The sequence below is a fragment of the Garra rufa genome, chromosome 13, assembly GCF_049309525.1.
Source record: "Garra rufa chromosome 13, GarRuf1.0, whole genome shotgun sequence".
Lineage (NCBI taxonomy): Eukaryota > Metazoa > Chordata > Actinopteri > Cypriniformes > Cyprinidae > Garra > Garra rufa.
In genome coordinates this window covers 29,481,377-29,495,536 of record NC_133373.1, presented here as the reverse complement: position 1 = coordinate 29,495,536, position 14,160 = coordinate 29,481,377, and the positions used below count along the sequence as shown (strand labels likewise).

The following is a 14,160-nucleotide window of genomic DNA, read 5'->3' as shown; positions in this document are numbered from 1 at the left end:
TTTTCCTTCTGGGTTAAAACTTTTTGAATTTGAAGATCAGGGTAGATTTAATTTTGTCTTTTGGGAAACATGTAAGCATCTTCTGTAGCTTCTGAAGGGCAGTAGTATTCAATCATTCCAAAAGTTTACACCCCTGGCTCTTAATGCATAGTTTTTTCTTCTTGAAGCATCAGTAAGTGTTTTGTATGATCCCTCGTATTTTGGTAAAATAATTAACCTTTTGCAGATTTTGCAAGGTGTGTGTAAACTTTTGACTTCAACTGTATATGTCTAAGATCTAAGAATAATATTTCACTCAAATTATTTAATATTTATTATTGATATTTGAGGAAATAATAATGCTATTACTTAATAATTACCTCATGATTTACTCACCCTCGAGCTATGCTTGCTGTATATGACTTTCTTCTTTCAGCTGAATACACGTTTTATTAAAAAAATGTCCTGCCTCTTCCAAGCTTTTTATAGCAGTAAATGGCTGTTGAGATTTTGAAAGCCAATAAAGTGCATCTATCCATAATAAAAAAAAGTCCTCCATGTGGCTTCAGGGGGTTAATAAAGGCTTTCAGAAGTGAGTCTACTCTACTATATTTTTTTATAGTACAACGGTGCAATACCAATATTTATAATTGTTCTAATTTCTTAATTTCTTCCTTAAACTTTTTCTTTTAACAACAGCAGGTTTATAAGAACTGTTAATTATAATTTAGGGAATGTGATAAACCTCACCTAAGGAGAATCTAATATAGTTAAAAGTCATTGGAAAAAAAAAAAATATGTTTTTGTTTGTTCGTTTGTTTTTTAATTATTATTAAAAGATAACTATTCAGTGCCCCTCGGTTTGATATTTTGTATTTAATGCACTGACGTTAAGTGTAGCTTTGGTCTCCAAATATTTTTTAAGGCCAACTTTTCCCTATCAGCCTTTGCCTGCGTGTGTTGCATTTTAATTTTGCCCGGGGGAAATGCTGTTTGATTAATAAGTGTGCAGTCATTTAGCAGACACTTTCAAATAAGGCTTTTCATGTTGCACTTATTGCATGCACGGTGCACGTAGGTGCCTTACTCAAGGTCAATGCTGATAGTTTTAAACTACAACCTTGTGGTTGCTCACCCCATATCACTAAGCCACACCACTATGATTAATACGTTGTGTACAGTATTCATAGGAAACTGCTGCGTAAGCTCCTTAAACTGTTTGAAGGGTAGTATAATATTTTTTTTTATATATTGGCCAGTAGTTGAACAACCCACAGTAAATCTTATGCAAAGCGGAGCTGGAAACAGTCTTCTGGGTCCGATTGGGGTGTCACTGAAAATAACTACCATGTAAAACTCACAGAATGTAGAGGAAACTACTTGAAAAATACTGCTGGATCTTGTTGTTGTTGTTTTTTCCTCAAGCTCTTAAATTGAATTATTATTTCTGCACTGCTTTCTCTTTCGCTACTGGCTTGGCTCAAAAGTGCACCGCTAGGTTCCCTGAGTCCAGCTGTCTCGGCCAAACTATATTGGAAAGTGACAGCCGAGCTGGCCCGGGATCTGTGCTTTTATTTGTTTTTTGGTCTGTCCCCGTTGTCCTATGAAGCACATTTATAGCAGCACAGATATGGAGCAGACGCAGGCCTCTGCAAGGCTCTGATAACAGTATGAAAGCGACGTGATGTCAGAGTCTCAGTCTGTAATTAAGAAATAAGAAAACTCATTTGAAGGAATGGCTGGTGCTTTTCTCAGTTTTCGATTTAAAGGAACAGTTCAATCAAAAAAATGTTGTTCCAGACCAATATGAAATTCTTTCTTCGGAACACAAAAGGAGTTTTTTACTTTCAGAAAACTGAAGTTTTTGGCTGAACTAGAACTTAAATATTACATCTTAAATCTTTTGTGTACTACTTTTGGGTCCATTAGGTCATGTCTGCAGTTGATCACGGATTGTCCTTCACTCGTCCAAGAGGAATTGGATCTCATCAATGCCCTCTCTCGGCTGGAGCAGTTTGGCGTGAAGGTTCTTCCCTTACAAGGTAACACAGCACTAAGCTATTACAACTGTTCAAATATGTTGTTCTTCCATTTCCTTCAGGAGATTGATGCTCAAGCTGACTAAATCGACTAGATCAAATCGACCATTGGAAAATAAGCTCCTGATGTTCCTGTTTGTGTTTATGGCTCTGTTCGTGTTTGCTATTCCTGTTTGGTTTGAGGGAAAAAAATCTCATAAAAACAGGCAAAAGTAGATGGTCAAATCCAGGGCTGGATAATGTATCAAAAATATTTATTTTTCAGACTAGTGATGATATGTAATATTTTGTAACGTTCAAAAGTTTGGGGTCAGTACCAGGGTTGTCAAGTCTGTGGTTTTCCCATGGTATTGGGTTACTTTAATTTAAAAAAAATTTTTATGTCCGCGGGTTAAAGCGACACTAATAACGTAATATTTACCCCCTTGAATGCAAATTTTCCCACCCCAAAACAGTAGCAATTGGGCGTTTTTTTTCCCCCCTAAGAAATTACTTTTATTTACACCCTGGAATGCGAGTTTTACCAGCCCAAAACATTATTGGTCTAGTTCTGGGATAGTTTGGAGTAGTAATAAGCTTTTTTTTTCTTTCTTTTTTTGTAAAAACCTGGCAACGCTGGTCAATATTTTTCCCCCTAAGAAATTACTTTTATTTACACCCTGGAATGCGAGTTTTACCACCCCAAAACATTATTGGTCTAGTTCTGGGCTAGTTTGGAGTAGTAATTGGGCTTTTTTTTCTTTCTTTTTTTGTAAAAACCTGGCAACGCTGGTCAGTATTTTCCCCCCTAAGAAATTACTTTTATTTACCAAGGATCAAAAGTGCAGTAAATGGTCAAAACCAGGGTTGGATGATATAAAAATATATATTTTTTCCAAATATGTGACCAGTCTTAAGTCGCTGGGGTATATTTGTAGCAATAGCCAAAAATACATTGTATGGGTCAAAATTATTGATTTTTCTTTTATGCCAAAAATCAATAGGAAATTAAGTAAACATCATGTTCCATGAATATGTTTTGTAAAATTCCTACTATAAATATATCAAAATGTAATTTTTGATTAGTAATATGCATTGTTAAGAACTTAATTTGGAGAACTTTAAAGGTGATTTTCTCAGTATTTAGATTTTTTTGCACCCTCGGATTCCAGATTTTCAAATAGATGTATCTCGGCCAAATATTGTCCTATCCTAACAAACCATACACCAATAAAAAGCTTATTTATTGAGCTTTCATATGATGTATACATCTCAGTTTTGTAAAATTTAACCTTATGACTGGTTTTGTGGGCCAGGGTCACATATTTGGTAACGTTCAAAAGTTTGGGGTCAGTACCAGGGTTGCCAAGTCTGTGGTTTTCCAGCGGAATTGGGCTACTTTAGCGCTGTTGCTGCATGTTGTTTTTCACTTCTGCAAGTTGAAGCAAAACCAGTAACATGATATTTACCCCCTGCAATGCGAATTTTACCACCCCAAAACGCAAGTGGGTTTTTTGTCCCCCTAAAAGATTACTTTTATTTAGCAAGGATGCTAAAATGGTCAAAACCAGGGCTGGATGATGTATCAAAAATATATTTTTTTCAGACTTGTGATGATATTTAATATTTAATAACGTTCAAAAGTTTGGGGTCAGTACTAGGTCAGTATTTTTTTTTCCCCTAAGAAATTACTTTTATTTCACAAAACTGCATTAAATTGATCAAAAGTGACAGAAAAGAATGATTATAAGTTTAACAAAAATATTAAGCAGCCAACTGTTTTTAATATTCATAATTTTTCTTAATGTTTCTTGAGCACCAAATCAGCATGATTTCTGAAGGGTCTTGTGACACTAAAGACTGAAGTAATGATGCTAAAAAATCAGCTTTGCCTTCAGAGGAACAAAAATACACTTTAGGTTATATTCAAATTGAAAACTATTATCTTAAATTGTAAAAATTGCTGTATTATGCTTTATACTGTATTTTTGATCAAATAAATGTAGCTTTGGTGAGCAAAAGACCTCCTCTCAGTAGGGAAAAAAAAAAAAAACCTTGACAGATCCCATACTAATCTCAGTTTTTATTTATTTCCTCTGAAATGGATTAAAATAGTATAATGAATAATGATTCCCCATTGTTTGACCAAACAGTCATTGTTGTTGCAGTTAGTAAAACTGAATGAATGAATAAACGAAGAGCATGTTTTTCCACAGTTTTTATTTAAATGAACGTTGGGGTTAATTATATTTAATTGTTTTAGTTTATGCAGCGGTGAAAAGCAATTAACAGCAATATGCATATATATACTTTTTTTTTTACAAAAACATAAATCAAAAACTTAGGTCAACATATATGTTATATGATATATCATCCAGCAATAGTCAAAACCTGATCTCACTTGTGTTTTTTCTTTCAAGGTAAGAGGAAATGGAGCGATTTTTTCCCCCCTAATGGTTGATGCTGTGAAAATTGAAGAGTGTATTAATGATCAGTTACAGTCATAACTGTACACATGTACACATCACACCTTTTTGCACTACTTTTATATTGTTGGTCTATATACACACAAGATAAACATATCTAGCTGTTACACCATAACTTGCTGTTTTTTAAATTTCAAGTCATCTTCGAAAAACATGTTGTTAGCCATTCTGTTGTGTTCTATCCAGCTGTTTTTGTCCTGTGTGGACGTTTCTTAATTAAGACTTGCGTTTATATGATAGTACTGACACACTCATCTGTCCTCAAGAGCTTTTCTTCACTCATTTTAATTTTCAGGTTATTCTGTTGATATTACAAAAGAGATATCTGGTAAAACCAGTTTAAATGTTACATGCGATATGGAGATCTAAAGCGAACAACCATCTATTGATAATCCGTTGTTGTCAGCGAAGCTCATTTGAGAGGTGGTAGAGACACAATCAAGGTACCATTGATAATACAACACAAGTGAAAAGTGAAGTAAAAGCACACACATTTCTAAAAAAAGGAAGTCCTCTTTAGCCCCATGTGTCTCTCCCAGTGTCCTTTTGAAGAAGTGAAGAAACTGTTTTATCTAGTAAAGGCAAGACCAGAAGCAACTCAACTCTCCTTCCTAAACTTATAAAGAAAGTCTGAATACATCAAGTGGAAACTCTCCTTGAGCTTGTTCGCCCTTCATGACCCTTCATGACCCCGCGGCTGTCCATGCTCTCCAGTCTTTTTCCTTGCAGGTGAAGTTAAACACCCGACTGTGAGCCAACAGGGAGCTGTAGCCTGCCTCAAAGCACGACTTACTTCTTAATTTATCCGATTATTTCCCATCTTCTTCAATTTGTTTAAATCTTCAGTTTTCAACTTTACAAGTCAAAAAGTGAGAGATAAAGAAGCAAAAGTTGAAGTGTAATCAGTGACGCTCATGTTCAAGCAAACACAAACCTCTTAGCGCCGCACACACAGATGCGTGGCTGTTTTTGGAAGCAGGTTAATGGCTTTGGCAGGTGCTGCTGATGGCTGGCTGGTCTGTGTGCGGTTCAGGTGCTGCCCCTGCGGTGTCTCCTCAGAAGATGGAGCTGTCTGGCCCCCCGCAGGCCTGTAACTCGTGGCCCGTTCGGCCTCCTGCCTGCTTCAGGCCAGCGTGACCTCCAGCGCAGACCACTTCCAGCTCAATATTTTAAACTGTGCTCAGTCAGACAGCTGAGACATGCTTTGTGTCCATCCAATTACCACACATCACAAGTACGTGCCTGTTATGACAGGAAGTGTGGAGAATGCATGCAGTGAATTACGTGTTTTTCATAAATATTCTTTTTTAGGTTAGTTTTTTGTTATGTTTTGAAGGGGAGATTGGATGATTTTTAAGGTCTTCATGAAATGTCTGTGACATACCTTGATTAAAATTCCTCAATGGTCGTGAAAAACATCACCATTTTTAGATCTGTTCACTGTGTTTCGGTGCATCACTCTTTGAATGCTAATGAGCTCTGCTTACCCCGCCCCTTTTCTGTTTTTTGTGTATTTGGTGGCACATTACTATCAAATACAAAGCAAATCCGATTCATTCTCAGTAGCTCTGATGTCAGGAGAAAATGAAGACTCTTATGTTCACTTTTATATCTAAATACAAAACACCTGCATTGCTTACGAGAAATTTTTGTCACTACAGCTGCTCGAACACTGAGAATATGGCGGACAGCATACAGCTTATTCAGAATCTGCAAAATGTTAACTATTTTACCAAAATAAGAGGAATCATACAAAATGCATGTTATTGTTTATTTAGTAAAGATCTGAATAAGACATTTCACATAAAAGATGTTTACATATAGTCCACAAGAGAAAATAATTGATTCTTGATTCTTAATACTGTGTTGTTACCTGAATGATCCATAGCTGTTTTTTCTGTTAAGTGATAGTTTTACTTGAGTCCCTTGTTTGTCCTGAACAGGCCTGCTGTTCTTCAGAAAAATCCTTCAGGTCCCACAAATTATTTGGTTTTCCATCATTTTTTGTGTGTTTGAACCCTTTCCAACAATGACTGTATGATTTTGAGGTCCATCTTTCACACTGAGGACAACTGAGAGACTCATATGTAACTATTACAGAAGGTTCAAACGCTCACTGATGTTTCAGAAGGAAAAAACGATGCATTGAGAGCTGTGGGGTGAAAACTTTTGAACAGAATTGAGATTTTTCTTATTTTGGTCTTCAAATTGAAAAAGTTTTAACCCCCCTGGCTCTTAATTCATGTTTTTTTCTTCTAGAGCATCACTGAGCATTTGAACCTTCTGTGTAATAGTTGCATATGTGTCCCTCAGTTGTCCTCAGTGTGAAAAGATGGATCTCAAGATCATAGAGTCATTGTTGAAAAGGGTTCAAATACACAAAAATGCTGGAAAATCAAAGCATTTGGAACCTGAAGGATTTTTTTTCTGAAGAACAGCAGTCAGTTTAACTGTAAACTTTTTAAAGGGGTCATTTTTATCAATTCAGCTATTATTTTCTCTTGTGGACTGTATGTAAACATCTTTTATGCGAAATCTTATTCAGGTCAGTACTAAATAAACAATAACATGCATTTTGTATGATCCCTCTTATTTTTTGCAGATTCTGAAAGGGTGTAAACTTTTGACCCCAACTGTACAAACTTGCTGAGGGTGGAAATATGCTAATATGGGACAGTCTTTCAGTAGCCGTGGGTGGGTCTTGGAGCAATATGATGCCATATTTCTCAGAAATTCAAAACGGCTTGATAATTGAGACTGCTCAGGTTTTTGGGGAATTAAAAAATAGGAGTAAATGGATTTTTGTCATTGTAGGCGGTTGTGTCCAAGACACATATGCAAACATCATTTAAAGGGGAATTTTGCATCCAATGACCCTTTTAAATAGAATATATTCAAATCAATCTTGATGATAAATCTTATGATCTAAAGTGAAGCGAATCTCCAACTGTCAATGTGTTTTTGTGTAAATATATGGCCATGTAACAAATTATGCACAGTTTTTCAGATTAGTGGGCAACTCATGATTTTATGCTTCACGTTTATTGTGGTCTGTACATACTGCATTTCTGCTAGGTCTTCTTGGCCTTGGTTGTGTCTTTTCTCTCATTTCCTCTTTCTCTCTGCAGTGCGTCTGCGGACGGATCGTCTATCATTGATAAAGGAGTGCATCTCTCAGTGCCCCACTGCGTACAGACAGTCCACTCTTCTCCTCAGCCTGGCCAGACTGCTGCGTGTTGCAGGTAAAACCGAATGAAAACTTCCCTCAGCTTCACACTAACGGTCCGTTTATGTAAATCTGTTGCAGAAAACCGCTTTAATGGAAGTATTTTCAGCTATGAAGATTCATCAACGCTGTCACAGACAGCCTGCCACAGCAGTTACGATGAAAAAAACCCACATCATTTCTTGGCATGCCTTCAGCCAGGGCTTTGTTTTAGTCATTAGTCAACACAGTCCTCCAAAGATATAAATATTTTCATGCCACTCCAAAATGACAAGGCAGTCATAGTAGAAGGTTGACTACGGTGTCGATTTCTTGTAAATTAGACCGTGCTAATCTGTAATCTTCCCAGTGTGCGTTTAATCTGCAGAGTCAGCATCGTTGTGTCTACAGGTGAATAAATAGATGAATACGCATGAGTGAGCGATTGAATGAATAAGTAGACGTTTCTCTGAAATGTGCTTTGCTCAGGGTTTAAAGATTTATATTGCATCGGACAGCCCAAAAAGATGCGCATCAGAGATGTGACCTCATGAATCAACAATCAGTTCCATGAATCAGCATGATGTCAGGAAAGTGAAGGGATTGTGTGCGAAGGGTCTTGTTAGCTCTCTTTTTTTGTTCCTTTCTAAAGTAAATCCATTGTGTTTTTTGTAAGAGTGCATGTGTGGATCGAAAATATCCAATTTGTGTTTGTACATGGCCACATGACAACACATGCTGTGTTGTCGGCTGTAGGTAATTGGTCTGCGCTGTTTTGTCCCACATTTGGAATGTTTAGCTTTCTGTGTTCCTCAAATGCAGGAAATGGCAGTGCGTAATCAAAGACTGTGGGGTAATTTTGTGGTCGTACCAGTATGACCTCTAACAAAATTGAGTCACACTGAAAGGATAAATGGGCGCAAAATGCAACCCTGAAGCAAATTAGGCACTCTTTACAAATAGGATGAAAAAAAAAAAAAAGGTCCTGGAGCTTTTAAAATCTTTTTTTTTTTTTTTTTTTTTTTGTCAGTGAATGGAGGTAGTTACTTAAAAAAAATAGTGGTCATCAACCTTAGCTCATATATTTTTTTTTTGCACAATGCATTCACTATTCAAACTTCACACAATTTTGAAAAAAAAAAATTATTAACTTTAAAACATATATTTAAAATATACTTTAAATATATATATTTTTATATATATATTTTTATTAACTACTTTCTTCCACCATGGATTCAAATCACAAGTTGACAGTTTAAAGAGCAGGTCATATGGTATTTTAAAGTATCCTAATATTGTTTTAGAGTTTTAGTTGTCATTTTACAGTGATTTCAAAACAGTTCGAAGCAGTTCTGAGCTTAAAGGTGCCATAGAATGGAAAACTGTATTTACCTTGGCATAGTTGAATAATAACAGTTCTGTACATGGACATGACACACCGTCAGTCTTGAACACCATTGTTTCCTCCTTCTTATACAAATCTGGTGTTTGCAAAAGACCACTGAAAAAGAGGCCAATTCCAACATAACACAGACTATGACGTTATAGTCTCGAGATCATTAATAGTCACGCCCCCAACATTTGCATAGCCGAATCATCAGAAGTTCCGCGGGTAGGCTATTGTGAAAAAACAAAGTGAGGACAATAGCGAAAATGGCAGATCACAGAAATAAATGTTATATTCCAGGTTGTGCTGGAGATGTTAAGTGCAGGGATGGGTTCGTGTCTGTACTCAGAAAGGCTGTAGTATAGCGTGACACAGAGCATGTGCGATGACAAATCTCAAAAGTGAAACTAAAAAGTTATTGTGCATTCAAAACGGCAGTTTCAATGCCCCGAGTATTAATAGCGGCTTGAGCTCCGTAATTAAATATTTATTTTCCTCCATGTGTTTCCTTCCTGCTATGTGAGAGCTAAATGAGCCACTCTGTGAAACAGCCAATCAGAGCAGAGCTCATCATTATTATTCATGAACTTTCCAAAAAAGGTAATAACAGACCATTTCATTCTAGGGACAAATCCTAGGGTTGTAAATGGACTTGTAAAACCGTTTCTGGAGAGTTTTGGCCCTTACCTAAGCCATATACCTTCTATGTAGATATCAGAGAACAATTTAAAAGATTGTGTCAATGCATTCTATGGCACCTTTAAGGTCTGTAAACCCTGGAAGCCTCCTCTGCTCTGATTGTTCAGCTGGCCAAGTCTGTTGTGATTGGTCTTTCCGTATACAATGCATGCAGGCGAATCATGCCCACAGCTAAAGTTTAGCTGCTAAACTGTAAACCCTTCACAAAACAGTAATGGTGCTATATGTCTACATTCTTTATTATTAAACGAAGTAATTAGAACAACGACAGTCTACATTAGTGTACACATTCTTAAGAAATAGTGGGTTCACAGCAAATTATCAGAACTCTTTAAGTAAGACAGCAATGTCATGGTTTACCTGAAAACCTAAAGCGGCACTAGGTATACATCACATTAGGGCAAAAAACATATTTTGAGCACCCAGTTGAAAATATACATATAACGTATTAATCTGACTTACAGGTTGTGGTTCGAAGACGCTTGTTTATGGATAATGCTAATGTGTTACCTAGTGACGTATATGAGTAAGAGGCAGAAGATTCGAAAATATGAGTAATTAAGGTGGCTCAAAATCGCCTTTCTTTTGAGAGACAATATCTTTATTTATCATACAGTTTTTTAATTAACAACTTTGTAGACTGTTTACATTAAACAATGGCTACAAACTGCACAAAAACATATTTTCGAAAACCCATATGACCTGCTATTTAACAGCTGAGCTCAAGCCTCCATTACTAATTCAAAAACGTCTCTTTCAAACTAGTAACGAAGAAACGTTGAGTTGCGTCATTGAAAGTTCATTGTATTACTGTATTAAAAGCTCACTGTTATGTAGAGTATTATGAGAGAGAGATGGACTGAGCTATTCTAGTTATTTTTCATGCTAGCTTTGTTATGATAGCTTTTTATTGTGGAATTATCTGACATCTCTAGTTAATTCTCACATCACAAAGCACATAGCTGGTGCCTCTTAAAAAAAAAAAAAAGAAGTCAAGGGACACCAGAGTGATCTCCGTCATTAGTTAAACGTTCTTTCGAATCTCTTTCGGCCACTTATTTTGTGAGCAAGCTTGGATGTCAGTCGTCTTCAAATAGGTGAAGCGATCAGTTCTTGTGTTGGTTGCAGGGGTAATTGAGGTGATTCCAGAGCTCTGACTTTCTTCTCTTTTGCAGATGTCAGGCAGATCAGTATGCAAACCGTCAGAAGCTCTTCTTGTCGTAGATAGTGGAATTGATTAGCTCTCTATGAAGTGACTGGGTGTTTGCCGTGCTAGTGTTTGATGTATTCACCTTGGCTTACCCTCGACTAATGGCTGTAGGGCTGTTTTGTTTGTGCGCGTGTGTCAGTGCACCTGCGCCTGTATCTGCACTGGCATATGAGAAAGGTGAAATGAGGAGAAACGGACAGCAATGAATACTTCTGATATATCAAGACTTCCATGGCACACATAAATCAGGTTGGAATAAGGAGATATGCCACTTCCTGTAGTATCAACCCTTTTGATTTTACTGGCGAATAATCATATCTATCGGATCGCAGGCGTTCGCGCACATGTTCACGCTCACTCGTCTCCCTCCGCTCGCATTATTGCCTGTCTGGCCTTTGATGCTCGACACACACTTTAATGAAAAAGACAACCCCTATCACTGTTTTTCATCAGGCTTTTTTTTATTTTCTTATTTTGGACCGATATCAAGCTATGTAAGAGGACATTTTTTGAGATGTGATCGTGATATTTGTACAACATCTAAGCAGCCATCCAGGAATTTATCAGAAAAACATCCGAACGGAAATGAATTTACTGCTGAGCAGTTTCATATTATGGACCTTTGCACTTTCATCAGACTGAACATTTGAGTAGTAAAGCGATGTTTAATGGCATATTTGGTAACACATGATAGTGATCAGATCCTAAAAGATCAAAGTGAACTTTAAAATGAGTGACAGTTTCTTTAATTCATTCAAATTGAAATTAAATGTGCTACTGATGATAATAATAACCAAGTTTAAAGAAATAAATTCTGAAGATCTACTCACCATCCGGCCATCCAAGATGCGGATGAGTTACTTTGTTATCAGAAAAGATCAGAAAAGATTTGGAGAAATTTAGCATCATCACTTGCTCACCAGTGGATCTCTGCAGTGAATGGGTGCCGTCAGAATGAGAGTCCAAACAGCTTGTGAAAACATCAAAATAATCACAACAAATCAAATCGAGACATTTTTTACTTTAAACTCTTTTATCCGGCTAACATACGAGTCGATATAATGAAAAAGTAGTCTGAATCAGGAAAAATATTTAAAGTTTAGAGGTTTAAAGTTAAAAATGCCTTATGATGGATTTGTTGCTCAGCAAGTGATGTAATGCTAAATTTCTCCAAATCTGTTCAAATGATAAAACAAACTCATCTACATCTTAAATGGCTTGGAGGTGAGTCAGTTTTCTGCAAAGTTTCATTTTTTGGGGTGATCTGTTCCAGACTGTTCCAGAATTTGTCATATCTCATGGTTGTGTGATGGTTTTGCTGTTTGTTTAGGTGATGATGAGGCCAAGAGGAAGGGTCAGGTGCTCACGCTGCTAGCAGAACAGGCTCAGCGCTGTCAGGACTTCAAGGCCTCCTACATCCACTGCCAGGATCTGATGGCTGCAGGTAAGCCGGCACAGCTTGGCTCTAAATCTCACTTCACTTTCTACTTTGTTTTAATCCAAATCAGAAGTGCACTGCAGATTTTCAGGGATCAGGCTTTTGTATTTTTTTTTATCTTAAAGCTTAAGAGTTTTAAAGGGATAGTTCATCCAAAAATGAAGATTCTGTCATTAATTACTCACCCTCATGTCGATCCAAATCTGTAAGACCTTTGTTCATCTTCGAAACACAAATCAAAATATTTCTGATGAAATCTGAGAGCTTTCTGACTCTGCATAGCTTCATAACATTATGGCCTAACCACTGATGTCACATGGACTATTTTATTTTATTTATTTAATTATGTCCTTACTACCTTTCTGGGCTTTGAACGTGTCAGTTGTGTTGCCGTCTATGCAGGGTCGGAAAGCTCTTGGATTTCATCCAAAACATCTTAATTTTATGTTCTGAAGTTGAACAAAGGTCTTGTGGGTTTGAAATGACATGAGGATGAGTAATTATTGACAGGATTTTTATTTTTGGGTGAACTATCCCTTTAAGAGAAAGGTCCTTTGATTACAGTCATTTTTTCACTGTTGCATTTTTAAAATAACATTTATACCTATTCAGCCTACTTAACAGTAATACATTTCTGACCTTCTGTTGCATTTATGATTGATAAGACGGTTGAAGCAATGACAGGAAGTGTTTGGAGGGGAGAGAGAGCAATAAGATCAGGAAAGGACCACAAGTAACCACATAAAAATGTAGAATAAACAGAAACTACAACATTTGTCAGCTGTCTGTCTGTCTGTCTGTCATTGTTCTGTCATTCTATCATTCTATTATCATAGTTCTATCTACCATTGTCTATCTATCGTTCTATCTATCATAGTTATATCATAGTTCTATCTACCTGTCTGTCTGTCTGTCATCGTTCTATCGTTCTATTTAGCTATTGTTTTATTTATCTATCAGCGTTCTATCTCTCTATTGTTCTATTGTTCTGTCTATCATTCTATCATTGTTCTCTCTATTGTTCTATCGTTCTGTCTATCATTCTATCATTGTTCTATCTATCTATCTATCTATCTATCTATCTATCTATCTATCTATCTATCTATCTATCTATCTATCTATCTATCTATCTATCTATCTATCTATCTATCTATCTATCTATCTATCTATCTATCTATCTATCTATCTATCTATCTATCTATTGTTCTGTCATTTTATCATTCTACCGTTCTGTCTGTCTGTCTGTCTGTCTGTCTATCTATCTATCTATTGTTCTGTCGTTTTATCATTCTACCGTTCCATCGTTCTGTCTGTCTATCTATCTATCTATTGTTCTGTCTATCGTTCTATCTATCGTTTATCGATCTGTCGTTCTTTCTATCTATCTATCTATCTATCTATCTATCTATCTATCTATCTATCTATCTATCTATCTATCTATCTATTGTTCTGTCTATCGTTCTATCGTTCTATCTATCGTTCTATCGATCTGTCGTTCTATCTATCTATCTGTCTATCTATCTATCGTTCTATCATCTATCTATCTATCTATCTATCTATCTATCTATCTATCTATTGTTCTGTCGTTCTGTCGTTTTATCATTCTACCGTTCTGTCTGTCTGTCTGTCTATCTATCTATCTATCTATCTATCTATCTATCTATCTATCTATCTATTGTTCTGTCTATCATTCTATCAATCTGCCGTTCTATCTATCTATCTATCTATCTATCTATCT

At 36.4% G+C, this 14,160-nt stretch overlaps 1 protein-coding gene across 1 annotated transcript in view; it reads left to right on the top strand.

Moving 5' to 3' along the window:
- nbas (NBAS subunit of NRZ tethering complex) overlaps positions 1 to 14,160 on the top strand; it is a 246,002-nt gene that overhangs the window by 92,829 nt on the left and 139,013 nt on the right. The window contains exons 31-33 of the mRNA XM_073852757.1: positions 1,909 to 2,021; positions 7,612 to 7,725; positions 12,315 to 12,428. Of these exons, the coding sequence (XP_073708858.1) occupies positions 1,909 to 2,021; positions 7,612 to 7,725; positions 12,315 to 12,428 (341 nt within the window). The remainder of the gene's footprint in view (positions 1 to 1,908; positions 2,022 to 7,611; positions 7,726 to 12,314; positions 12,429 to 14,160) is intronic.